The sequence below is a fragment of the Bos grunniens genome, chromosome 23 (assembly GCF_055505025.1).
Source record: "Bos grunniens cultivar Pamir isolate PY7600 chromosome 23, Bosgru_T2T1.0, whole genome shotgun sequence".
Lineage (NCBI taxonomy): Eukaryota > Metazoa > Chordata > Mammalia > Artiodactyla > Bovidae > Bos > Bos grunniens.
This window is the reverse complement of record NC_141187.1, coordinates 12,881,172-12,908,278: the sequence shown is the minus strand read 5'-3', so window position 1 is coordinate 12,908,278 and position 27,107 is coordinate 12,881,172. Positions and strand designations below refer to the sequence as shown.

Genomic DNA, 27,107 nt, shown 5'->3' with positions numbered 1-27,107 from the left:
AGCCAGGGAAGGGATGGAGTCCAGGGGAGAAAGGGCTATCTGAGATGGGAGAGGAGCTGGAGTAAGGGCCATCTGGGGACTGGGAGGTTGGTGGGGAGGCGGCTGAAGCATAGAGTGGGGTGTTCGAGGGCCAGTGGGAGCCCCCCGGGGATTTCTGATTCGGTGGGTCCGAGGCTGAGCAGAGATAATGCATTTCCAACAAACTCCTGGGGAATGCCGGTGCGGCTGGCTCACGGGTTGCTGTTTGAGCAGCACGAGTAGGCAGGAGAGAGGAGTGGACTCAGGTGGGACGACTTGGGTCGGCAGGTCAGGGGGCAGCTCACTGAGGGCCCCTGACCCAGGCGTCTTGCCTTTCTGAGCTCAGCTTCCTTATCTGGAAGGCTGGTTCAGGCACACCCACCTCTTGGGATTGCAGAGGAGCCGAGAGGGATAGCACTTTGTAAACTCTGAGGCGCACTATGAGGACTCTGTTTCACGAGAGCAGAGGGCTGGTGGGCAGATGGTAGGGAGCCCCGGGTGTGGGCGGCGTATGGAAGCAGGAGGTGCAGGCCACAGGCCAGGGAGGGCTGGAACCCCAGTTTCCCTCGCCAGGCTGGGCCTTCTGCCCATGAGAAGCTGGAGCTGCAGTGGAAGGGGGAGGTGACCTCTGTGGGGGAAAGGGTGACATGTGTGGGCCTGGAGTTGCTGCTGGGCTGGCCTCGGAGATTCCACCCCAGGCTCTTCTTGGTTCCTTTCCAGTCCCAGACACTCAGACGAGATTGACTTTGATGATCTGGAGGGTTGGAAGCTGTGCAGAGAAGTGGTTCTCAGCCCGGGCAGCCTGTCAGAACCACCTGGAGAGCTTTTTCAACAACAGATGCCTGGCTCCGCCCCCAGACCTGAATCAGAAACTCCGCAGGTGGCATCAAGGCAGCTGTGGTCAGAAGAGCCTTCCAGTTGATTCCTGGGCACAGCTGGTGTGGACAGCGCATCTGAATGCGTCAGGCCCAAGCAGATGCCTTCTCCCTTGAGTTTTCTGAGGGCATCTCTGCGTTTTCCAGGTCACCGTCCAAGCTTTGTTTTTACCATGATCATCTGGACACTCAGGTCTTAAAAAAAAAAAAAAAAAACCTCACTATTTTTTAAATGATGAACCACGGGACTTTCTAGTTTTGTGGTTCTAACTGGAGCATCCAGGTCAGGAGCCTAGGAGACTGGACTCTCTTGCCCTTCTCTGACCAGGGATTTTCCAGTCTCCAACCTAGAGAGACCCTAAGAAACTGCTCCAGGAATGTCATTTTCAGTGATTTTCAATAGGCAAATTATGTTACCTTTTGGAAATGTGGCCTTTTTGTTCATTGTCTTCTCATTTTAGAGAAAATGAAAATTTCAGAGCTGGACCACATTGCAGCAGTTCAATGTAAAGCAAGCGGATATTGAATGAGTATCTGCTGAGTATCTGGAGGGGCGGTCGGCGCTGTGGCTGCAGGAGTGAAGGACACCTGCCCTCAGGAGCTCACAGTGCAGCAGGAGAATGGAGTCTTTCCCAGCGTCCTCACCTTACAGTTGGAAAAGCTGAGGCTTAGCTCAAGGGACTTGCCCAAGGCCCAGCAGTTAGCAGGTAGTGGAGTCAGGATTTGAACTCAAGGCTGCCCAATGCCAAGTCTCATGCTTGCCTGAGTGTGACCTTCCTGAGGGCAAGAACTGACCATTGTTTTGTTCCCCAGATTGTACTGTGGGTGATGGGGTGCTGATGAGGACCCTCTGTCCTATTGTTGTTGTTGTTGAGTCACTCATTTGTGTCTGACTCTTTGCAGCCCCGTGGACTGCAGCATACCAGCTCCCAGAGCTTGCTCAAACTCATGTCCATTGAGTCGGTGATGCCATCCAGCCATTTCATCCTCTGTCATCTCCATCTCCTCCTGCCCTCAATCTTTCCCAGCATCAGGGTCTTTTCCAATGAGTCAGCTCTTCTTATTCAGTGGCCAAAGTATTGGAGCTTCAGTTTCAGCAGCAGTCTTTCCAATGAATATTCAGGATTGATTTCTTTTAGGATTGACTAGTTTGATCTTCTTGCAGTCCAAGGGACTCTCAAGAGTCTTCTCTTGTCCTATACCAGTTAGGAATCACATTCTAAAGACTTCCCTGGCGGTCCAGTGGTTAAGACTCTGCCTTCCAGTACAGGAGGAGCGGGTTTGATACCTGGTTGGAGAACTAAGATCCCACATGCTGTGCTGTGAGGCCAAAAAAAAAAAAAAGGAGTCACATTTTGTTGCCAGAACCAAAGAACTGACTACAGAGTCTCAAACAAATTAAAGCGACTTTCTTAAGTCTAGAAGTAGGCTATGCACGGCTGTACTGGTGGCTCCTTGCTCACTAGAGATCCAGGTCCCTTTCATCCTGCTCTTCTGATCTCCTTACAGTGGTGCTTCTCAAACCTCCTGCATATTAGAATTACCTGGAAATGTTAAAAAAAAAAAAAAAGCGTTTAGGTCATATATCAAATAAATCAGAATGTCTGGGAGTGAGAACCAGGGATCAGCATTTAAAAAAAAATCCCCAGGTGATTCTGATGTGCAGCAAAGTTCGGGAACCCTTGCCTTAGAGCACTTTGCCTCAAAGTCACCAAAGGGCTGCTAGGGCTCAGCCGTCATGACACATTCCAGACAGGAAGAAGGAAGGAACACTTACAAGGGCGAGTCATTTACCCAGTCAGAAAAGTTGAGTCAGCTTTTCCAGGAGCCCCCTCCCAATGATGTCTGCTTACATCTTACTGGCCCTTCTAGGGGGAGGGAGGCTGAGAAATACAGCCTTTTAGATGGATTCTCACCTAAGAGAATGTCAGGGTTTATTTAGATAGAAGGGGAGAATGAAAGCTGGGTACGTAATGAGCAGTCTTTACCACAAATCCCCACCTCGGGATCAGCTGGTGTTTCTTGAAATGAGCAGATTTAGATGGATGTGAACATCTGTTCCTCTCCCCACCTCCCTGGACCCTGCCAGCCTAGTTCAGGTGGGTGGGCGGGTGGGGGGCTCTTGCTGCTCTGAGGATGCCCAAAAGGAACCTTAGAGAAGATGAAGCCAGGGCAAGGAGGAGGCTTGCTAGCGCCCCCCACCCGACATTCCTATGAGGCCCAGCTGCCCATCTGCTAGTGCTTGTCTCCTCCTCCTCACCCCAACGCACTGTTCATTTATCCTTCTGTGAGGGTGTTCATTTCCCCTGGTTGGTACCTCTCTCCTCTAGCAGGTGGGTCCTCTCAGTCCCAGCTGCAGGAGAGCTCTGTGGACCCTTCTTATTCAAGGGGGCAAGAAACGGAGGGACTCTTCTAGAAGCTATGATCTACCGCATCTTTCTGCCTCTCAGTAGGCCCCACACCCACCTGAGCCAGGGCCACCCCACCACTGTTTGCTCAATGCCTGGTCCTTTGTAGGAAAGTTCTTCTGATTGTCTAACCTTCTTTCAACTTGCTGTAGTATAACATCTTATCAGAAAGTTTCAGGTGACTTCCTTTGGTGGTCCAGTCCCTTGGGATTCCATGCTTCTAAGGCAGGGGGCCTGGTTTCGATCCCTGGTTAGGGAAGTAGATCCCACATGCTGCAATTAAAGATCTAGCACAGTCAAATAAATAAATATGAAAGATTCAGGAGCTGAGGTCTTTGAACTGAACTTGAATATCTCCTTGGCTCTGAGACTTTCCCTCTGTAATTCTTAAGAAACTCTAAATGAAGGTACTTCTCCCACCTCTGAGAGGGACATCGGGAGGGTAGAGGTGAGGAGGGAGTTCAATTCTGGTGGCTTCCTCTACCTGGGTTTGGCTCTGGTGTTCCAGTAAAATGCGGGGAGCCCTTGATCCCCTGGAGAAGAGAATGGCAACCCACTCCAGTATTCTGGCCTGGAGAATTCCACGGACTGTATAGCCCATGGGGCCGCAAAGAGTTGGACACGACTGAGTGACTTTCACTTGGGGAGGCCAGTTTATCTCCAGCAAAAGACAGAAGCCATGGGGAACACATGTATACCTGTGGTGGATTCATTTTGATATTTGGCAAAACTAATACAATTATGTAAAGTTTAAAAATAAAATAAAATTAATTAAAAAAATTAAAAAAAAAAAAAAAAGAAGGCAAGCTGAAGGTCTTTGCTGTTGCAAGACCTGGCTTTACTTGCCTTCCTGGAATAAGGGCACACAGTAGACACAGAGAAGGCCAGGAGATGGAGCTTGAGGGTGTGGCAAGAGCTCAGCTGCCAGCTAGTGGTCTTAAGTGACCCAGAGGCACTGGAATGTCAAAGATTCAGTGCAGGAAGAGACTGAGACCAGAGGAGGTGAGGTCAAGGTCACACAGCAACTAGATGCCAAGACAGAAGGTAAAAGTCATGTCCAGGGACTTTCCAGCTGGGTCTTTCTTATTCTCTATTATTCTGTAGGCTCAGGAAAAGCCAGGACATGACTGCATGGCATTTATAAGCCCAGTTCATACCCACATCACTAATAAAGCTCCCCTCATCCCTGTAAACTACATGTCATTCCTGGGCCTCACTGCCTTGGGACTACAGGATCTGGGGCTCGCTCTGAGTCCAGGCCTCCTGTTTGGATGTTAGAGTCCTTTAATGAGGTGTCAGGGAGGCCCTAGGAGGCCCTGCTCCTTGTGGGTGGAGGAGGCAGTCATCTTGGTAGATGAGCTGGAGGTTGCTACCAATCTCCACCAGGCCCCACATCTCTGTCACATGGCCTAAGTTCTATCTTAAAGTCATTATTCATGTTAGCTGATGGAAACACAGTCACTGTTTCCAGAAGGTTGCCCTGAGAGTGCCAAGCATCTTTCAAGCCTTTTTCCAGTGATCCAGGTTGGTTGATCACATGAGTTAAATCTTGAAGCCTTGGGATTCAGGAAAGGAGGTTTCCAAGGAAGAGACAGGTGAGGTAAGGGAGCGTGGTAGGGTATTTGGTGTGTGTTCGTGTGTGTGTGTCTTAAGCAACATGAGAGCCTTAGGTACAGCCATGTGAGAGGTTTAATAGTGGACACCATGATGGTCATAATTGGTTTGGACTCATAGTCTTAGCTTCAGTTCCCCAAAAGCGATCTTGAGACAAGGAGCCAAGTGCGGGTGGTTTATTTGGAAGATGAGCCCAGGAATCTCTGATAGAGGAATGGGGATGAGAGACAGGGACATAAAGCAACCAATGGAAGGTGCGTTGTCAAGCCAGTCACCACCGTGTCCCTTTGGGGCCCTCTGGGACACTGTGTAAAACACACTTAAGAGTCATCCCACCATGGGGATGTGGGAGCTGGGGCCTGAACACACTAATTTCCATCTGTCGTTGGGAGGGCTGCCCCAGGGGGTGTTAATTTCCTGGTACTCGGCCCACTGCGCATGCACACGCTGGCAGTGTGAGCTCTGAAGCTCACACTGAGAGGAGCAGGTGCTGGCCGTCGTGCGCTGCAATGGTCAGGGGAGGGAATACGGGAGAAGAGGGGATATGGGTGACAGAGGACGAGATGCTTGGATGGCATCACCGACTCAATGGACGTGAGTTTGAGCAAACTCTGGGAGATGGTGAAGGACAGGGAAGCCTGGTGTGCTGCAGTGCATGGGGTAGCAAAGTGTCAGACACAACTGAGAGACTGGACAACAACAGTTGGCAGGGGGCACCTACAGCCTGTACTGCCTCCTGGCTGAGCCATCAGTCTTGCTTTTTCAGATCCAGCCTGCTTTGCTGAACTCTTTGTTCTTAGAACTTGTCTTCTGTATGAATCATCTCCAAATGCAGTCTGAAAACACTCTCCTGTGGCCATGAGCTCCGTGAGCTGCTCATTTGCTTTCTAAGATCCTGGGAACAGAACCTCTAGCACGTCGATTTCCCCAAGACCTTCCTGATAGAATCCAGACTCTCCCTAAAGGATTGAGGGGACCTTATAGCGGGGGAGGGCAGGGTGGAGGGTCACTGGGCAGCAACTCAAGAGTCTTATAGGGCCTTTGGGCATGCTACCAGAGGCATGACCATTAGCTTCCCATCTGCTGAATTCAAGACTAAGAAAGAGATAGGAATGATCTCTGAGACTAGAAGACTGCCTCTTTTTTCTGCAGGCAGGATTCAGTGTGGGTAAGAAGGCTGATTGCATTCTGCCTACTCCCCTCTCCAGGCATCACACCTCGTCCTGTGGGCCAGGCTCACCTGCTTCCCTGGATGTCCTGGGGCCTGTGGAGCAGGATCAGAACAACACCTTTGTCCTGTTGTGAATTTCCCTCTGTCTTTCACTGCCAGTGGGGACCTGCGATTAACTAATTAATTAATCAGATGTTTACTGAGCACCTCCTGTGTGCCAGACACTGTTCTAGGTGCTAAGCACACAACACAAAGAGATGATCTAGAATCACAGCCCTGTAGAATCAGAGCCAGGAGGAAACTTAGAACATATGTCATCGTTTGTCAGGAAAGAAACCTGAGGCTGAGAGAGGGCAAGAGAAGTTCTCAAATCACACAGCAAACAGGCAGCCCAGCTTGAGAAATCGTGGAAAGTCAGAGGTAATGAATGTAGAGATCACCTAGCTGAACTGGTCAGCTTTTAGAGACTGAAACCAGTGGTCAGAGGTGAAAGGTCACTCCAAGTTCTCCCTGCCAGTGAATGCAGCCTTTTCTCCCACTTCTATCTCCCAAGTCAGGTTTGGGCTCTAGGTTACTGAGAGGAGTATGTATGTGTGTATCATAGCTTCACATGCCAAGGGCAGCAGGCAGGAGACACAAGAGACTTTCCCCAGATCAAGCCTCCCCACCTCCTTCTGGGGCATTCAGAGGCTGAAGCAAGTCCTCCCCTCCGCCCCTGCCTTTCCCCAGCTTCCTGTACAGCCGTGGCCCCTGGAGTTGCCCACTGGCACAGTGGCCTTGGGCGGTGCTGGGAGAGCTCAGCACTGAGGGAAGCTCTAAAGTGCCGGAAGCACCGACACCCTGTCTGGCTCATTGCCTCCCTCATTTTCTCGGGAGCTGAGAGCAGGGGCTGTGGGGCTGTCCAGGCGAGGGTGGGCTGCACCCCCTAGTCTCTTTCCGCTCATTCATTGGAGCTGGGACCAGTGAAGGCAGTGGCTCCTTTGGGCTCCCCTTGCAGAATTGTAGAGCCAGGCTGAGGGGTGAGAGGAGTGATTGATGGAGAGCTGTGGTTGCTGGTAGGGATCAGTGTGTGTGTGTGTGTGTCTGTCTGTCTGTCCATCTGTGTATGGAAAACCATTGGCAGGAGGTAAACTGCTCTCACTGGAAACTTCAACAGGAGCTGGAATGCACTCCCCAAGTCCTCTCACCCCTGGGCATGTACACTTCATCAGTGTTTTTCATGCATATATAAATATACGTGGACATGCATGTGCTGAAGGTGTGCGTATGTGTGGCGATACACACAAGAACATGGGTTTATGTGCAGGGAGTCCTGTATGTATGTGTGTGGAGGGCACTGCAGACCTCTTTGGGGGATTCTCTGGATCCGCCTTTATCCCACTGTCCCCCCAGCAGCCCCTTGACTTGTCCCCCCTAGTCCTTGCCTTGACTCCTAGAGCCGTCAGCCCAGCACTCTGTCTGGCCTGCGTTATAACTGCCTGCCATCCCTTCTTAGGAGGCCTGGAGTGGGGGCAGGGACAGGCCGAGGCTGGCCCGAAGCTCCTGGCTAATTTTCCCGGCCTCCATCGATCCAGCAGCTTCTCCTGAGTCTATTAGCAGTCGGCGAGTGAAAATATCCCCCATCGCAAGCCCTGACCTGAGACAGGGAGGAATCCATAGCAATTTGTTCAAACAGAGGGAAGCATTTCCCTCTGATTTGTATTTCAATTTATTCCAAGCAGGAGGGGCGTCAGGGTGGGGGCGGGGCAAGCCTTGGCATGGTGGCCAGAGTTGGGCCCCTGGGCCATCCCCCTTGGCACCCCTGTGGCAGCTGGGGTGGCAGCTGGTACTCCCCATGGTGCCAGCAGGTGGGGGCTGCAGAGGGGAGGGTGGGGCCCAGCAAGGGGGACGGGAAGAGAGACCCGCCAGCCTTCCCAGCAGGCCCTGCTCGGCTGGAGAGCTCAGTTGTGGATTCGATTTTCACAAAATACAAAGCCGCCAGCTTGGAGCCTCTCTCCCAGGCACTGGGGCCTGTGCCAGGCGTGCGCTCACCCGCTGTGCCTGTGCCAGGGTGGGGGCTGGGCTGGGCGCATGGACCCAGTGGCCCCAGCTGGGTTGAATGGTGGAGGGTGGGGTGGGGTGGGGACTCTTATTCTCCTAAAGCCCTCCCCAGCCATCCTCCTAGGAACAGAACTGCTCAGGCTCAGAAGGGAGCTGGCACCTTGGAGAGTTCCCTGGCAGGGCGGAGAGCCCCTCACTGTGGGAGCCCTGAGCAGTGTTCACGTTTCATTCCTGGACTGAGTAGACTGGAGCTCACTGGTCTACTTCCCAACCTAGGAAGTCTCTTTTGAGCACCTGTGATAACAATAGCTCTGGCTGACATTTATTAAGTACCAACTACTTGCTGGGCACTGGCAAGCACCCAGTTTTTGCAGGGTCCCAGCTTCCTCCTGCCCCTCATTCTCCTCAATCTTGCGGACTCTTCTGCCGCTTCCCTCACCCATCCCTGCTCAGCGTTTTCAGTTTCTCCTGGGAACGATGTCTCCTTTCCTCCTGAGGGTGGCCCTAATGACTGAGGGCCTCAGGACTGATGTCTCTGCAGCGCTCCCCCCCACTGCCCCCGCCCAGCTTTTCCATGGGACTCCACAAACAGGCTAGCTTTCTTTCTTCTGGATCACTTTCTTTCACTGCACCTTGCCTTCTCATCCCCACCAGGGTCCAGGCCTCTGCAGAGGTGGCTCCATGGCAACCAGAGAGGAGGATTCTGGGAAGGGTCAGCCAAGTGGTCCTGCAGTTCCCCGCCTCCCCCGCAACCCCTACCCTCCACTGTCTCTTTCCCTCATTCCTCAGTGCCCCAGGGAGGAGAGTAAGTGGAGAAGTTCTTCACACCGAGGTGTCAGTGACTCGCTGCTCTGAGGTCAGCTGTCGCACATGACTCGCCAGGCTTCCTGACACCACCAAGGTCTAATTTCAGAAGCATGCAACTAAATATATCAAAGTCAATGAATAATCATCTCGCTCGCTCAGGTAGGAGTGTAGGGACGCAGTGTGGCATGAAGGCTTATAGCAGAGGGTTCTGCAGTAGAACTGGGTTCAAGTCCAGCCTCAACCACTCACTGGCTGTGTGGTCTTGGGCACAGCAGTTATACACAGCACCTCAGTTTCCCCCATGCACAAGCCAATGAGGATGACAGCATGCACCTCAGGGGGCTGCGGTGAAGAGGAAATGGGGAAAGGTGTGGAAAGCCACTCTGAGCCCAGTGCCTGGGCTGTTCAGAGGAGGCCCTGCAAAGTGAGTGACTGCAGCGTCCCAGCCTGCTCAGGCCTGCTTGGTGAGTCACGGATCTGCCACCAGGGAGGGGACACGTGCGGTTCTACATACAGGCATGTGACACAGCACTGAGGGAAAGAGGGAGCGAGACCCTGGCCCTAGAGAAAGAGTGGCAGGATTCCAGCCCTCCTCCCATCTCCCTCTCGGGGATGTTGACAGCAAGGATGTTCTCTCTGAGCTACTCTGTGCCTTGGGAGACAGCTGTGTTTTGTACCTTTACCGCCACCCACATGGCTGCCCATTCCAGACCTTGCTTTCCTCCTAAAAGGCAGCTTCCCCCTCCCCCTGTCCTTAGCCCCTGCTGCTGCTGCTGCTAAGTCGCTTCAGTTGTGTCCAACTCTGTGCAACCCCATAGACGGCAGCCCACCAGGCTCCACCGTCCCTGGGATCCTCCAGGCAAGAACACTGGAGTGGGTTGCCATTGCCTTCTCCAATGCATGAAAGTGAAAAGTGAAAGTGAAATCACTCAGTAGTGTCCGACTCTTTGCGACCCCATGGACTGCAACCTACCAGGCTCCTCCATCCATGGGATTTTCCAGGCAAGAGTACTGGAGTGGGTTGCCATTGCCTTCTCCGGTCCTTAGCCCCTAGGAGCCTCCTAATGGCAATGACTTTTCTGTTCCTGGCTGTGATTGAACTTTAGGCCAATTGGCCTCCCCCATCCACAGGTCCTTCACTTTCCCCCCACAACCAACTGGGTTTCAAGTCATTTACAAGTTGTTCAGAGGCTCAGCATTATAATCAGATCCTACGGTGCATGCCACTTATGTGGTTTCTAAAATTTTAGCCAAAAAAGGAGAGAAACCCTTCCGTGATGAAAGAAAAAAAAAAAAATCAGAATACTTAAGCATGGTGGGGGGGGAGGTATTATATTTCTTGATTTATAAATATACCTGATGTAAAGAAAATATGTTCCCAAACTTTATGCTTCTGGAATTGACTCCTGAAAAAAAAAAAACAAGATTATTCATCCCATTGTTAAAGCAGGAATTTAACCTGCTTTCCCTCCCAGGGGTGTTGTCCTTTGAAAGGGACACAAGAGAATGAACAGTGACTAATCTGCCAGTGTTGACGGGTCATATGAAGAACCCACAAAGCAGGGAAGGGGACCGAAAGTGATGGCGGTGGGGGCAGGAATACTGTCTTAAAAAGGGTGGTCAGGGTAGACCTCACTCATAAAAGAGCTGAAGGAAGTGATGGGGTAGCTCTGGAAATCTAGGGAAGAGCAGTCCAGTAACAGCTGCAAGTGCAAAGGTCCTGAGGCACAAGTGGGCTTGGTCTGCTTGAAGAACAGCAAAGAGCAGTGTGACTGCAGTAGTGGGGAGTAAGATACAGGGGTGGGTGGGAGCAGACGTGGGGCATAGCAGGCTACTGAAAATGCTGTGGCTTTGACCTGAAGTGGAGTCCTGGTCGGGTTTGAGCAGAGGAGAGATGGGATCAGACTTAGTATAAAGAGATCTCTCTGGCTGCTTGTGGAGAACAGATGTACCAGGCAAGGAAGGAAGCAGAGTCAACCTCTCTGTTATAAAAATCCAGGCAGGGGATGGTGGTGGTGGCTCAGTCCAGGTTGGTATTTCAGGGGTTGGGTTCAGGATCAGTTCTGAAGACTGAGCTGGTGGCTTGGATGCAGGGTGTGGGAGGAGAGAAGTCAGGGATGACTCCCAGGTTTCTTCCTTTTTTTAAACTTTATTTATTTATTTTTTTAAATTTACCTATTTGGCTGTGCTGGGTCTTATTTGCAGCAGGCAGGACCTTCAGTCTTCACTGTGGCATGTGGGATCTTTAGTTGTGGCATGTGGGATCTAGCTCCTGACCAGGGATCAAACTGGGCCCCCTCCATTGGGAGCATAGAGTCTTGCCACCGGACCACCACAGTAGCCCTGAGTCTCAGGTTTCTGGCTGATGGTGTGTTTTCAAGATGGGGGTGAGGATTGGCTCCCAGGCCTTGGGGTTGCTGAGGGGCACTAAGTGCTGTCCCCTGATGTCATCGGATGTGGAGAGAGGCATAAAGTTGATCAGGCCCTTGCATCTCTGCTCCGTGGTTTTTAAGCCTTTAGAGCTAATCCTCCTCCCTCCTCCTGAGCTGGGGTGAAGATCAAGCCCAGAGGAACTTTGCAAGGGCTGCATGAAGAGGTTTCAAGCTGTCAGGTTGTGACACCCATAATTTCACCCCAAAGCCGGGTAGGATGATGCCCAGGAACCCACAGTGGCCTGGGGTGGGTGGGTGGGGCTCAGAGTGCTACCCCCAGCAGAGTGGAGATGGTAAGCTGTCCAGAAACGCTGTCTTTCCCTCCCCTGCCCTCCTGTCCTGGGGTCTAACGCCCCACCTGCTCTCGAGCTGCAAGATTGATTTTGTGTTCAGAGTTGTTACTGTTATTATTATCCACTTAAACAACTTCATAGGGAAAGAAAAGGAATCCAATGACTATCAAACATGATCCATTCATTCTAAATTCCCTGCCCATTCCTGTCAATATATTTTTACATAGCAGTAAACAGCGGTCCACTCTGCACTCTTGGACGACTTTATCTCCTGCACACGTCTCCTGGTATTGACTGAGCCCTCAGACCTGTCAGCTTAATGGCCACAGGGCACCCCCTGCATCGATGTGCTGGAGTTTGGTCACTGTTTCTCCAGTGCTGGGCGTTTGGGCAGATGCCAATTCTTCTTCTTCTAAAGAGCTCTGCCGTGAATATCCTTATGTGAATTACTTTTTCCTTTTAAATTATTTCCTTGGGGCCTATTCCCCAAAGTGAGATTGTCTAATAGGTCATAAGATAGGAACAGTTTTATGATTCTCCTTTTGCACTGCCAGGCTGTGTTACAAAAAGTTTGAGCCGGGCTTGTGCAGAGGCCAGCCATAGTGGATTTTATCATTTTAATTTATTTTCACTGGTGTCATAGGTGCCTTATGGCCTGCTTCTTTGGGCCTTTTCAACACCTAATAATAATAAGACCTGATCTGCACAGAACTTTACAGTTTACCTGGCACTTTCTGATATGTCATCTCACTTAATAAGACGCGATGCATCTAATATCATTGGCTTCTGTTTTCTATGGTGAATTGGGGGGTTTAGTCACGCCAAGTGCTGGAGTGGAGCTTCCAGCCTGTTCTTGCAGGTTGTTTGGAAAGAACTTGTTTCCACTCGCCACCATCCCGTCCTTTCTGAGCTTCCAGGGCCTCAGATGCCAACTTCAGCCCCCGTCCACTGCCTCAAGCCCCCTTGTCTCCCTCGGCTTCCACAGCCAGGCCTGTGTCAGGCTGCAGGCCATGCCCTGTGCTTCAGACTTGGGTCTCAGCTCGCGGGGTGGGAGGAAGCCACTGGGCTTTTTGGGTCAGAGGGGGCTTTGGGGGTTCTTTGCTTTAGCAGAGCTGCCGCTCCCTCCATACCCTGACCCAGGGGCGGCCCAAGCTCTGCGTTCTGGTTTGGGAGCCTGGACCTGGCAGTGCGTCTCTGGTCCCACCCAGGATGTGCTGGTCCAGAATGTGTCCCTAGTACTGGTCACAGGTATGCTAGAGCCCTGGTGACTGAGCCTCAGGCTCCAATGAACAGGGTCACTCAGGGGCCTGTCAGGCTCCACGACTGAAGCTGCAGCTCTCAGACTAGGGGGAACCTTCTGATGGTGGACACACTCAGAGGTATGAGTTTGGTTTTATTCTGCTCCCTTCTCACTGTACATCTAGAGCATGTGCTGGCAACGTGCTGTGCTTGGTGGATTCCATTCTTATTGTATTTAATACTTCCAATAGGGAGGATTCTTATGCCCATTTTACAGGCAGGAAGCTGGGGCTGGAGACTACAGAGTTAAATGATTTGCCCCAAGTCACACAGCAATTATTGCAACAGCCTGAAGGAGAACCCCTGTGTCTACGCCAGCCTTGCCTCTCCCATGGAATCAGTTCAAGAGCTTTGTTTTGTCAGGTGGGAATGTGGTCATATCCAGAATTTGGCCCAGTGCCAGGACCCGAGGCCAAGTGAACTGCAGTGATGGGGTCTCCAGGACTGCAAACCTTGGTGGCGTTGAATAGTGAGACCCCTGAAGAAACACCATGTCCACTGGTCCCATGTCCCTGGGCTAGTCAAGCTCAGGTCCTGAGGCCTGAAACCATCCTCTACCCTGTTGGGTGGTAGCCTCTCTTTCTCGCCATCCTCCTGGGAAGAGCCTTCCTCCCAGTGATCACCTCTTTCAGTCCACGTTTTTAAAATATAATTTTATTCATTTTTGGCTGCACTTGATCTTCGTTGCTTTGCATGGGTCTTCTCTAGGTGCGACGACCGTGGGCTGCTCTTGGTTGTGGTACGTGGGCTTCTCATTCAGTGACTCCTCTTGTTGTGAAGCGCAGGCTCTAGGCACACAGGCTCAGTAGCTGTGGTGTGCAGGCTTAGTTTCTCCTGGGCACGTAGAATCTTCCCAGACCAGGGATCGAACCCGTGTCCTCTGCAATGGCAGGCGGATTCTTATCCCCTGCACCACCAGGGAAGTCCTCAGTCCACATTGATATTCTGGTCTGTCAGGATTATGGCTCTTGGCATCCCCCCACTCTTCATTCAGTTTTACATTTTCCTCTTGCAGGCCCTTGGAACAGGGTCCCAGGCCCTATGATCAAATGGAAAGGGAACTGAAATTTATTGAGCAGTTACTAGATACCGGTGGTTATGCTCTGTATCCACATTGTCTTGTTTAATCCTCACAACCTAGAAGTTACTTCTGCCAGAGCTGAGATATAGTGTTATCCCCATATTTCAGATGAAGGGACTGAGGCTTCGAGAAGTTAAATAACTTGCCCAAGGCTGTGGGCAGCCCCTCAGACTTGCACTTACAGCCTTGGCTCAAGCAACGCCTGACTTGTAGTGTGGGCCTTTCTGCCCTCTCTTCCCCGAGTGTCCTGCCTACACTGGGTAGAATTGCCCTGTGTGCTGTGCCGTGTTCACTCTCTTCAGTCGTGTCCAGCTCTGTGTGACCCCATGGACTATAGCCTGCCAGGCTCTTCTGTCCATGGGACTTCCCAGGCAACAATACTGGAGTGTGTTGCCATGCCCTCCTCCAGGGGATCTTCCTGATCCAGGGATCGAACCTACATCTCTTACATCTCCTGCATTGGCAGGCGGGTTCTTTACACCTGGGAAGCCCAGAACTGCCCTAGGGCACCTTGTTGTTGAGAATTGATCTCCCTGCCCACAGAGAGAACGTCTTTTTATAGTTCCCCCAGGGGATCTCAGAGCCCTCACTTAGAGGGCTTTCCCAGTGGCCTGTCCTGACATCCAGAGTTCATTAGTTTTGTGCAGACTAGACTTCCATTGATACTCAGTGAAGACTCTGAGCAGAGCCCGACACTCTCAAAACCTGTGTGCCTTCTGATGGAGCCAGGATGTAGGTGCAGTGGTGCCAGACCTTCCAAGGGATGGGGGTGTGGCTGGACTGCCCACCACTTTCAGCAGAGGAGTGTTGTCAGGAGCGCCTGGCTCTGCCAGAAGCAGCAAGCTCTGCAGACAGCATCAGGTCTTGAAAATAGATCCAGGCCTTATGCATCATAGCGGACTCTGCAAGCCATACCAGGCCCTGCCTCTGACTGTGAGAGCAGCGCTTGTCTTCACGCTCCGTCGTAGTGATAGGCTGGCAGCCTGGGCCCTGATCTTTCAGCTGTGGCTGCCTTTCTTCACTCAGTGATGGTGCTCTTGGACCCGGAGGTCAGAGATACATACAGTCGGGTTTGGGAGGGATTTTTGTAGCCAAAGGGGAGGTCGGCTGAACGTGGATTTGGTTTTGATAAGCAAAAAAGCCCAGTTGCTGAGAGCAGACTTTAATAGAGTCTGTAGCAAGCGGGGGGCAGAGGTTCTTTGGGGAGGGGGCCATGCCTGATTGGCTCTACATCCCAGAGCTGAGGGCAGGACATTAGGTGCTCAGGAAATGTTACAGAAGGGATCCAGGAATCAGTGCAGATGAACAGGCGATGTGTGTGTGTTTGAAGGGTTGGGAGGTCAGGGAGCAAGAAGGAAGATGGAGAGGAAAGCATCCTGGACTGATGTCTAATGCCCTGGGGGAGTGACCAGCAGTGGATAGGGCCGGGGAGATGATGCTTCCCTTCAAGATGACAGGCACTGAGGTGAGGCCAGAGGAGATGGTACTGCTTCAAACTGGTTTTCCCAGCATGGAATTGGAGCCTCCCCTAGACCCCAGCACTCCTGAGAAACCAGCTGGCCTGGCCCCAGGCCTGTGGCCCAGAGGCCAGGCTTTGGCCAGCTCTGCATACAGGTCTGTGCAGAGAGCAGGGTGAACCCTCAATGTGGAGTGCACAGAAAGGTTAATTTCCCTGAGAGGTCCTTGTTCTATGGCCCATGGTCCATGGGAGAGGTGCGTGGCATCACGTAGCATCACAAGGCCCAGGCGGAGCCAGCCAAGCGCCTACCCTGAGAGTCTCATTTCAGACCCCGGCCGCCATTCTCGGAGCAGCTAATTAAAAGGGAAAAGCCTGTTAATATTTCAGCACTGTTAACTCTGCTAAATTATTAAGTGTCCATTTGCATTATGTACAAAAAGGGATCAATAAACATGTGGGTACCAGGAGCTGGGAGGATGAAGGAGGAAGAGTTTCTAAGGATGCGCCCTGGGACAAGCCCACCCAGTGACATGGAGACTCTGTCCTCAGGTCTGTGTCAGGCACTTGGAAACTGGAGATGTGGAGGGCTTAGCACAAATGTCAGAGAGTCCGATGGACTCCAAACCAGCAGGGTGCCCTTGGGCAAGTTACTTACCCTTGCTAAGGCTCAGCTTCCTCATCTGATTAATAGGAACAATAATAGGCTTGTTATGAGCAGTAAACAATTAGATATAAAACACTCAGTACAGTGCTGGCCCAGAGTAACTTATTATGTGTATGTTATGATGTTATTGTTATTTGATGGTGATGGGGGGACACCTGAGACATAGCCCCAGCCCACAGCAGTCCTTCCCTCCATGCTTCCTGTCTGCCTCTCAGCAGGCCTTTATCGCAGCTCTTCTTGACTGTCCACTTCCCCAGTTCAGGATTTGGGTGTTGGAGCTCTCACCAGCACCCAGCTCAGCACCTCACACTTATGAGGGTTTGTTGAATGACGATCTGATAGAAGGCAGGACCAGAGCACAGATTCTGTTTCCATATCGCCTGGCCTGGAACACTCGGTGATGCATCTGAGAGGTGGTTAGGGTGGTGGTACTTGCCCTGCCAGCCAGTAACTGGGGCGGATGGAACCAGCTTCAGGTGGGGAAGTCTGTGGCTCCCACTTCTTTTCTCTCCTTGTCCTCCCCTCACTGTGCTCTGTTTGGAAGTTTCCTTCAGCCTGCAGACACACTCTCCATGAAAATCAGGAGTAGGGAATAGGACACCAGCTCCCACTCGGTCATGATTAACCTTTTAAAATTTAGGATGGGTAAGTTCATTTGTGTGTGTGTGTGTGTGTGTGTGTGTGTGTGTATGTATGTATATATATATACATATTTAGATTCCACATATAAGGGATGTCATATGATATTTTTCCTTCTCTGAGTTACTCCACTCAGTAGAAAATGAACTTCTGGTTGCTGGGGGAAAAGGGATAGTTAGGGACTTTGGGAAGATCATGTACACACTGCTATATTTAAAATGGGTAAATATTTTTTATTTACACAGAGACCTATTGTATAGCACATGGAACTCTGCTCAACGTTATGTGCCAGCCTGGATGGGAGAGGGGTTTGGGGGAGAATGGATACATGTGTACGTATGGCTGAGTCCCTTCACTGTTCACCTGAAACTGTTAACACAGCACTGTTAATCGGCTGTGCTGCTGCTGCTGCTGCTGCTAAGTCACTTCAGTCGTGTCCGACTCTGTGCGACCCCATGGACTGCAGCCCACCAGGCTCCCCCGTCCCTGGGATTCTCCAGGCAAGAACACTGGAGTGGGTTGCCATTTCCTTCTCCAATGCATGAAAGTGAAAAGTGAAAGTGAAGTCACTCAGTCGTGTCCGACTCTTCACGACCCCATGGACTGCAGCCCACCAGGCTCCTCCATCCATGGGATTTTCCAGGCAAGAGTACTGGAGTGGGTTGCCAGTGCCTTCTCCAGTTAATCAGCTATACCCCAATACAAAATAAACAGTTTAAAGTTTGGGAAGAATAAATAAATAAAACTTAGGATGGCGAGGAAAGCTGAAGGAAAGCGATGGATGGGGCTTTTAATCAAGGGGTTTCATTCCCACTGCTGTCTGTCAGCCTTGTTTGGCCCCCCATCCTGCTGTTGACTCCTCCTGCACTTGGCCAGCATCTGCCCACCGCCCCCCCCTACCCCCGACCCCCTTGGCTAACATCCAGGGAGAAAATTCTCCCATGGGGGATGGGGATCTTTGATGAAATTCCCCTTCCAGGTTGCAGTGAGAATTCTCTTCAGGAGCCCAGGGGGCAAGTTGGAATTTGCCGTGAAATGAGTCCTTGAGAATTGGTGGCTTCCTTGCTGGGCCTCCTGGTGCTGTCAGTCCCTACCGCACCTGTGACTTAGGGTGATGCTTTTGGAGGAAGGAAGGAGTGAGCTGGAAGCACCTGCCAGGGACTTGCCATTTCTGCTCAGCGGTCCTCCTTACCCCGTGGCCCCATTGGTGACAGCCCTCATGCTACTTGGCTCTTCTCAGCCAAGGGCCTGGGGAGGGGCATGTTCCTTGACTCCGTAGCCATTATACTCTGTGAAGAAAGGGCTTTATGGTCAAATGGAAAGCACTGGAATAAACCAAGTTATGTGGATGTGTTTGCATGTGTGCCTGTGTGCTCAGTCGCTTCAGTTGGGTCCGATTTGGCGACCCTGTGGACTGTAGCCCGCCAGCCTCCTCTGTCCATGGGATTCTCCAGGCAAGAATACTGGAATGGGTTGTTATGCCCTCCTCCGGGGGATCTTCCAGACCCAGGAATCGAACCCGCATCTCCTGCAGCTCCTGCGTTGCAGGCAGGTTCTTTATACCACTCAGCCACTGTGTTTACTGCAGGCCTTTTCAGAGCCTTTAAGAGTATGTGCTCTTTTGTGCTGCAACTCAGAGGGAGAGAGAAGGCACAGCATCCTTATCTGGTGATGGGCTCTGTGAGCCTCGTGTGACACCCAGGTTGGGAGACAAGGTATTTTCTTTTCCTGGGGGGATTTGCTGATAAAACTTAGAAGAGTGAAATATTGTAGCAAAAGTCTCCTAGACCAAAAGCAGGGAAATGGTTCCAAAATCCTGTCCTAGTTTCTATCTACCAAAGTGCCCTCAGAGAGAAAACAAATCCAGCAGTACCTCTGAAATTCCCAGGGAGTTTGTTACAAATATGGACTCTGAAGAGTCAGGCTGATGGTTCTGCACAGGGCCTGGGAATCTGCATTGCAAAGGGCTCCCCACCAGTCCCCCACAGGGTGATACAAGGGGGGAGCAGGGGAGTCCATGGAGGGCAGCAAACTGAGTTCCAGGCTAGCAGACAGAAAGCCTGAGTTCGAGCCCCAGCTCTGCTAGTGCCTGTGTCCATGAGTGGAAAGAGGGCTCCCTTCTCCAGGCCTCAGTCTCCTTCTCTACCAAAGGAGGCTAAATAGGACTTTAGAAATAATGCCCTTTCTGGCTCTTAGAAATAAGGCCAGGAGCCTGCAAATATACAATGGACCCCAGGAATGTATCAGGCCTCACTATCTGTGGTAGATAAGACAACGTCCTTTCATGCAAAGCCCTTGCAGGCCCTGGGGAGATGGCGTTTTGTGAGGAGTGCAGATCACATACAGAATAATAACACTGGCTGGCATGCTTGGGGGCTTCTGTGAACCAAACAGTTTTAAACACTTCACCTACATTTACTTCCTTATTCCTTTCCACAACAACCCCATTTTACAAATGAGAAAAACTAAGGCTTGGATAACTTGCTGAAAGTCTTTCTGAAAGTTGAGTGTATAAAAGGGCTCCATTCCTCCCCTCTGGTTTTCTGACCTCTCTAAAGTCCTTCACAGCCCTCAACATGAATTTGGAACAAATTTGTGAGACATCCCTAACGGTTTAGTGTCTGCTTCGAGTCCCTCCACCCCGAGATGTAGCGTGGGCCACAGAAGGTGGTCTCCTGTCCCCATCTCTTGGTCGTGTTTAATCATCTCAAGACCTGTCACTTCTTGACAGAACATATACTGTTTGGGATTTCCCTGGTGGTCCGGTGGCTAAGGCTGTGCACTCCCAGTGAAGGGGCCCCAGCTTTGATCCCTGGTCAGGGAACTAGAAGTCACATGCCACTACCAAGAGTTCACATGCTCCAACTAAAGATCCCGGATCCCACAGCGAGGATGGAAGATCCTGAGTGCTGCAACTAAGACCAGTTGCACTAAAAAAAAAAAAGAAAGAAACACATACTGTTTGGTCAGGTATTTTACATACATTGTATTTAAGTCTCACACCAGCCCTGGGAGAAGGCATTATTGTTCCCATCTCTTGCTCCTGAGACTGAGGCTTAGAGAGGTGAAGTAACTTGCCCGGTGTCACCCAGCTAGAGGGTAGCAGAGCCAGAAATGAGCCCCAGATTGTCTGCTCTTTCCATGTCTCTCCAGCAGACCCCTCCTCCGCCCAGTTTCTCTTGTCACGACCCCCCCACCCCGCCCCCCGCTTCAGGGTCATCCTAGCAATAACCACACTCTGAAACCATCCTGTTCATTTCTGTTTCCTTCTTTGCCGTCCGTCTCCCCAAGAGTGCTCTTTCAGAGCTGGTCCTTGTTTGCTTTTCATGACAGTCTCTTGAGCACCCAGCGCAGCGGCTGGCTGGAAGCATTTGTCGTTCGATAGACTGAATGAAGGGATTATGTCACAGTGCCTCTTGACTCAGGCCCTGGCCTGGTTGCCTTTGGAATGAGAAGATGCTGTTTGCTGGCAGTGCCTTCTGGGGGTGTGTGGAGTGAGAGGCTGAGACTCAGTGGGACACAACCCCTTTTGGGGGGGACTATAACTTGGTGGGATCTCTGTTGGTTTAGGGTCAGAAACATAGTTCTAGCCATCCTGGGGGTAAGAGGAGTTGGGGAGGCTGACTCACGTTAATGAAACAGTGGGGGTGATGGGCAAATTGGAATGCCTAGGCCAAGGGGGCCTATGTGTGTGTGCATGTGCTAAGTCGCTTCAGCCGTGTCCTGTGCTTTGTGACCCCATAGACTACAGCCTGCCCGGTTCCTCTGCCCATGGGGTTCTCCAGGCAAGAATACTGGAGTGGGTTGTCATTTCCTCCTCCAGGGGATCTTCCTGACCCAGGGATGGAACCCGTGTCTCTGATGTCTCCTGCATTGGCATTTGGTTCTTTACCACTAGCGCCACCTGGGAAGCCCAAGGCTCCTGGGTGCCTTGCAACTAGCCAACACTTGCTCCAGAAGGAACATCTACACTGGGAAGAAGTCGGTCATGGGAAGCGGCTCATCAAGAAGGGCTTAGAATAAAGGGAGAGGGTGATTGAGGAAGCTGGATAACCTCAGTGGACAATGTCATCAAAGGGAGGTGGGTGGATGCTCTGTCTTTATCTAATAAAAGTGATACAGTAAAATCTTAAGCAAATACCTTGGTGCCTTTTTACATGTGCATCCACCCTTATAATAGCCACTCAGATTAGGACTATGGATATTTCCGTCTCATTCGATGGGATCCCATCTCCTCCCCAGAAGCTTCTCTTGTAACTTCTTAGTAAATAATCCCTCACCTCCACCCAAGGGCAACCATGGCTTAGACCTCTGTTACTCTAAGATTGTTTTTTTTTAGTTCTGAATTTCAAATAGATGAAACCATACACTGTTTCCTCTTTTATGTCTGAGTTCTTTTCACTCAAATTGTGCTGTGAGATTCAACAGCATTGTTGTGTCTACCCATAATTCTTTTTTCACTTCTGTGTAATATTCCATTGTATGAATATGTGAGAATTAATTTACCCTTGTTGCTCTTGATGGACATGGGGGTTGTTTCTTGTTTTTAGTTGTAATAAATAAAGCTGTTGTGAATATTCTTGGACCGATTTTTTGGTTGTCATAGGCACTAATTTCTATTGGGTACATACCCAGAAATGGGATTCCTGTGTCATGGGGTATATACTTGTTTAACCTGAGTTTTGTTTGTTCAGTTGCTCTGTTGTATCTGACTCATTGCAACACCATGAATGGCAGCACACCGGGCTTCCCTGTCCTTCACTATCTCCCAAAGCTGGCTCAGACTCATGTCACTGAGTTGGTGATGCCATCCAACCATCTCATCCTCTGTCACCCCCTTCTCCTCTCACCCTCAGTCTTTCCCAGCATGAGGGTCTTTTCCAATGAGTTGGCTCTTTGTATCAGGTGGCCAAAGTATTGGAGCTTCAGCTTCTGCAGCAGTCTTTAGCCTGTGTAGGCGCTGCCAAAATCTCTTCCAAAGAGGTTCTACCATTTGAGAGTTGGATAGTCTTAGTGGTTAATGTCATTAAAGGAAGTTGGGTAATCTTAATGATGTCATCATGCATGATGCCAACTTATAGCCCCATGGCCAATGAGGAAGCGAACCTGTCAGGTAGTCAGAAGCCTTGTGTCTGCGGGTCAGGCCCCATCTTTCCCAGCTTGTGCTGTCCAGGCTCTGAGAAAGTTCAGCTCTCTAACTCACTTTCAGAATTCCTTATCAGTCACCAAAGCATCTGTCATTACAACACTGCCTGGCTATGGGCAAGCCACGTTGTCCAAGATTACAGCTTATCTTCCACTGGAGCCTGTTAAATTGATGTCTTCCTTGTTGAGAGGCACCCCAAGCCGCTTGCAGACATTCAGGCAGCCTCTGGTCTTACCAGCAACTGGCACACACATCATACATTGGTGGGTTGTTTCCTGATGAGATTTCCTGAGGACCTTGGCCACAGATGGCTATCTCTTCTGATGCATTTCCATTTCAGGGGGTGACAGTTTCAGACTTGTTCCCCAGATTCCAGGGGGCACCTTACATAGGGACTACGTGCTATTGATAAAATTCATAGAAAGTGTGACTTGAAAAAAGATGTCAGAAGTTATCTAGTACACGCACCTCCTACAGGTGGGGAAACTGAGGTCCCTGAGGTCTGACTTGCCCCAGGTCACACAGCCTAGGTTCATTGCTCCGGGGCAGCCAGACTGGACACTCAGACCCTGGGTTGGTGGCAGCTGCCACTGTTTGCAGAACCTGCTGCTATTTGCAGAGACTCTCGTGGTTAAACCCAACCTACATCACTCCCAGTGGTTGCACCCCTCCCCCTGCCCCCACCCTCTGCTAGCTACTTGACCTGTGGCCAGGCTGCCTCTGTGGACCTATCTCTGTCATTAGTTCATGACTGTCCTGTCACTGTTGGTTGGAGAGACTCTGTTAATTAAGGTACTACTTGTGACTACAGTAAAAACACATCAGAGTTCTACTAAGCACTTCTCATTTATCCTGTGTTATCATCACTCCTGAGGGCTTCCCAGGTGAAGCTGGTGGTAAAGAACCCACCTGCCAGTGCAGGAGATGTAAGAGATGTGGGTTTGATCCCTGGGTCAGGAAGACCCCCTGGAGGAGGGCATGGCAACCCGCTCCAGTATTCTTGCTTGGAGAATTCCATGGGCAGAGGAGCCTGGCTGCAGTCCACAGGGTCGCAAAGAGTCGGACACGACTGAGGCAACTTAGCATGCACATATCATCATTTCCACCCTTGTGAGTTGTCAGGGTTGGTAGCATTCTCTCATCTTAGAGATGAGAAAATGAAGGTCCAGAGGTCACTAGTGTTTTTCCCTGGATAATATGGAATATTAGACTGCCCTGTCAACCTGCAGGAAGTTCCCCTATTCCTTGAGGACTGGTTCAAAGGCTACCTCTTCCACAGTCTTCTGTGATTCTTCCTCCAGCAGTGATATCTTTCTCCCCTGACCTCCTAGGGATTTCTTTACCTCTTTTACAATGCTTAGCACCTTCACCGTGGAATATTCCTATACATTCATTCATTCAGTGTTCACTGAGTACCTGCTGTATTCAAGGCTGGGGATACCAATGTAAGCTCACGGTGGGGCAGGCGGAAAGATGAGAATCCTGAGTTTGATAGTCACACAGATTGATGCTTTGTTGCTGTGCTGGAAAAGTGATGGATGCAGAAGCGGGGAGGATGTAGGTCAATCATGGAATGCTTGCTGGAGGACGTTACACATTGTATGAACAGGTTTTATCTCCCTGTGCCTCTTTGGGGCAAGGGCTCAAGTTTTCACCCTATTGTGTTCCTCAAACCCTGGATTAGCTCTCCTACCTCCACCTCGTCCACCCTCGTCTGTGAGCAGACATGTTTGAACTTGAGGTCTTGCCCTCTTTCCCAGAGCCCAAGTACTGGTGGGCTGGGGGCTGGTTTGCTTTCAGGACAGTGGGGTTGAGACACCAAAGGAGGACTGTGAACTTCTCCGGTCCCATCATTTTCCCTTTGGTCCCCCAACCATATTCTAGCTTTGGTCCCCCAGCCCTGGCCAGACCCCAGCCCCCAGGCATGGTGAGAGGGTCAAGGAGGACATGTAGTCTTAGGAGAACTTCCAGGTCCCCCAGTGAAGACTTCTATCCCTTGGAGAGGGGGCTGGCATAGGTTCCGCGAGCAATGAGGGAACGATAACAGGCCTTGGGTGAGGGGAGTGATGTGCAGTCTGTGGGGCTGGGGGATATCTTGGTCAGGTTCACTAAAACCTGACCTGAGCCTGGAGTGGTTGGTGGGAGTGAGTTCAGGCAAATGATTTTCTGAGAAAGTGCTCCCAGGACAAATTGAAAGAGGATGAGAGAAACAGCTGGGTGACAATGAGGTTTTGTTGACTTAGTCTCAGCCAGTCCCCAGGGGTGGGGGCAGAAGGGCTCTGGAGCATGAACGGAACCATAGTCACCCCACTTGAGGCAACACAGCTGGGCCTTTGCATCATGTCCATCAGGTCACTGGTGTGTATGTGTGTGTGTGTGTGGGGGGGGGTGCTGGGCAAGGGGTGACCTCCTAGGCATGTTTGGTCCAGGCAGTGCTCACTGTCTGAAGGCAATTCCTTGGGGCAGGTGAGCTCTGCGTGCCTCTCAGCGGACACCAAAGCTGGGAATGGAGGCACCTGCCAGATGTGGAGAGCAGCCTCCACGACTGGGGTCTAAGACATGATGCTCATTGAGTGATAACCAATTTGCACAGATTACCAAGCCTCCTCACAATCCTTGGCTCGTTGAAAAGCACCTCTCTCTCTCTTTTTTAAAATATTGTAATTTGTTGACTGCGCCGGGTCTTAGTTGCAGCACACAGGATCTTCCATCTTCATTGCAGCACGTGAACTCTTAGCTGCGGCATGGGGGATCAGTTTCCCGACCAGGGATCAAACCCCAGTCCCCTGCATTGGGATCATAGAGTCTTAGCCACTGGACCACCAGGGAAGCCCCAAAGAGCACAGATCTCTTGCAAGAGCAGTGGGATGGGGAGGAATTGCCCCTTTCCTGAGTCCTTGACCCTTCTGGTTCTGGCCTAGGGGCCCCAGGAGGAGCTCAACGGGATGAGGCCTCTGAGGGATATGGTGGGGAGTTCTGGGTGACACACTCAGGAGGGAGCCTTGGACCTCCTCTGGCCTCCGAGTCTCCTACCTAAACCTCCCCATCTCCCGCCAGCTCCAGCCCAGGCTCAGATCATGCACGCGGGCCAGGCGTGTGTGGTGAAAGAGGACAACATCAGCGAGCGCGTCTACACCATCCGGGAGGGGGACACCCTCGTGCTGCAGTGCCTCGTCACTGGGCATCCTCGGCCCCAGGTAAGCCCCCGCCCTGGCTTGTGGGTGTCCCTGCCCTCGCCTCCTCACTCCCTGCCCCACTCCAGGATCAGAAGAGACAGTGGGACCTGAGATTGGAGGCAGATGGTAGCAGGTCAGCAGAAGACAGGAGCCTGGGGCTGGGGAAATGGCTGGAAAATAGACTCTGTGGGGAAGGGCTAGACCATGGGCTTACTCACCTGGAAACACTGACAACTGAATGTCAGCTGTTCAATCCCACTCCATTCCCTGTACCTGCTGAGCAAATGCTCCTGCAGATAAACCTTCAGCCACTGTGTGAAGTCAGACCGTGTGCCAAGCACTGTGCTAGGTACTTTCTCCAGTGTTTCCTCCTTGAAACCTCACAGCCAGGCTGTGAGGAAGGCATTAGGGCCTCCATTTTAAGATAAGGAAATCAAGGATCAGAGAGGTTGGGTAAACTCCCAAGGTCACCCAGCACTTGTGAGGGCGGAAGCAGAATTTGAACCCAGAACCAGTGTTCTCTATGGCTTAGCACTCTTTCTCTTTCAATTGAGGGACCCAGGAGTTACCAACAACATATAACACAATTGCAAGCAAACAACAACAACAAGCAAACAAAAAACACATAATACAACCACTACTTCAGGAGGTTTCCAGTATGCAAACCCCACAGAAGATGGGTATCTGGAAAAGCCAGGTGTGAATTTTGTCCCAGACCCACTGTATGGTTCAGGCAGGAAGTGTTGGCTGGTTATCACTGAAAGCTGACGGAAGAGGTAGGAGGATGGGCTGAAGGGACGGTGGAATTTGCTAGTGAGCTGCTGTGACCTTTAAAAGCAGCAGAAAGGTTTTGGTTGGCTCCTAGGAAGCACAGTGATTGCAAAGTTCTTTTTTGCAGGGGGGCGGGGGGCGGATAGTATTGGGAACAGGGACAGCTTTAGTAGGTTTGACCTTAAGACAATCAGATGGACAAGAAATCCCCAAAGGTTTTAGTCTGAAACTATCATCATTGCTTGCTTCTTCTTAAGGATTTGTTTGGAAGTGAAAGCAATGCTGCCAGTCTTCAGGATGCTGCTCGTCTAGGTGTGACTTTAGGGGTGGTCCTCTCTAAAGCCTAACCCTAAGAGAGAGAAGGCAATGGCACCCCACTCCAGTTACTCTTGCCTGGAAAATCCCATGGAGGGAGGAGCCTGGTAGGCTGCAGCCCATGGGGTCACTAAGAGTCAGGCACAACTGAGCGACTTCACTTTCACTTTTCACTTTCATGCATTGGAGAAGGAAATGGCAACCCACTCCAGTGCTCTTGCCTGAAGGATCCCAGGGACGGGGGAGCCTGGTGGGCTGCCGTCTATGGGGTCAAACAGAGTTGGACATGACTGAAGCGACTTAGCAGCAGCAGCAGCAAGCTCTCCCTAAGGCTGCACCGACCACCTGTGGGTATCCCCCTTGTGCATCGCATGTAAGAGTCATTCATGGGTGTGACGGTGTGTCCATGCACCCGTTTTCTATTCCTGTTTATAGTTTCATTGTTCTTCCTGCTACCTAGGTTCAATCCCTTGGGCTCATATTTGACTCAGCCCCATATCAGTCTCCACCTGCAGCCAGGCTCTGAGGCCTATCTTTTTATGTCTCTTGAGTGGATCTCCTTCTATTCCTCATTACCCCTTGAGGTCAGACCTTCTGTGCTGTCCCTTGGACTATGGCGGTAGACTGACTGGCCTCCCATCCCCTCCCCCAACCCATTCCTGCACCCTGTTCCCAGAGTCACCACCCTCAGACCTGTTACCTCACATCACTCCCCTGCCCACATGGATCCACATCACCTACCAGACCCAGTTCAGGCTCCTGAGGGTGGAATGGAAGACCTCCCACAGTCCTGTCTGATCTCCCACCGCCATCCTCCTCACACCCTGTCTTCGGTGAACCTGTCCAGAAATACCCTGTTCGTTCTTGCTGTAGCCACTGCTCACCTTCTCTCTCTCTTT

The 27,107-nt window shown here is 51.2% G+C and overlaps 1 protein-coding gene across 3 annotated transcripts in view; it reads left to right on the top strand.

Annotated features, from left to right (window-relative positions):
- The window catches only part of MDGA1 (MAM domain containing glycosylphosphatidylinositol anchor 1), a 66,705-nt gene that overhangs the window by 9,402 nt on the left and 30,196 nt on the right, over positions 1–27,107 (top strand). For all 3 annotated transcript variants that reach the window (XR_015152688.1, XM_086370626.1, XM_086370627.1), the window contains exon 2: positions 25,004–25,143. Coding sequence is in view for 2 of the 3 variants with exons in the window: in XM_086370626.1 (XP_086226752.1) it covers positions 25,004–25,143 (140 nt within the window). In the remaining variant the exon portion in view is untranslated. The remainder of the gene's footprint in view (positions 1–25,003; positions 25,144–27,107) is intronic.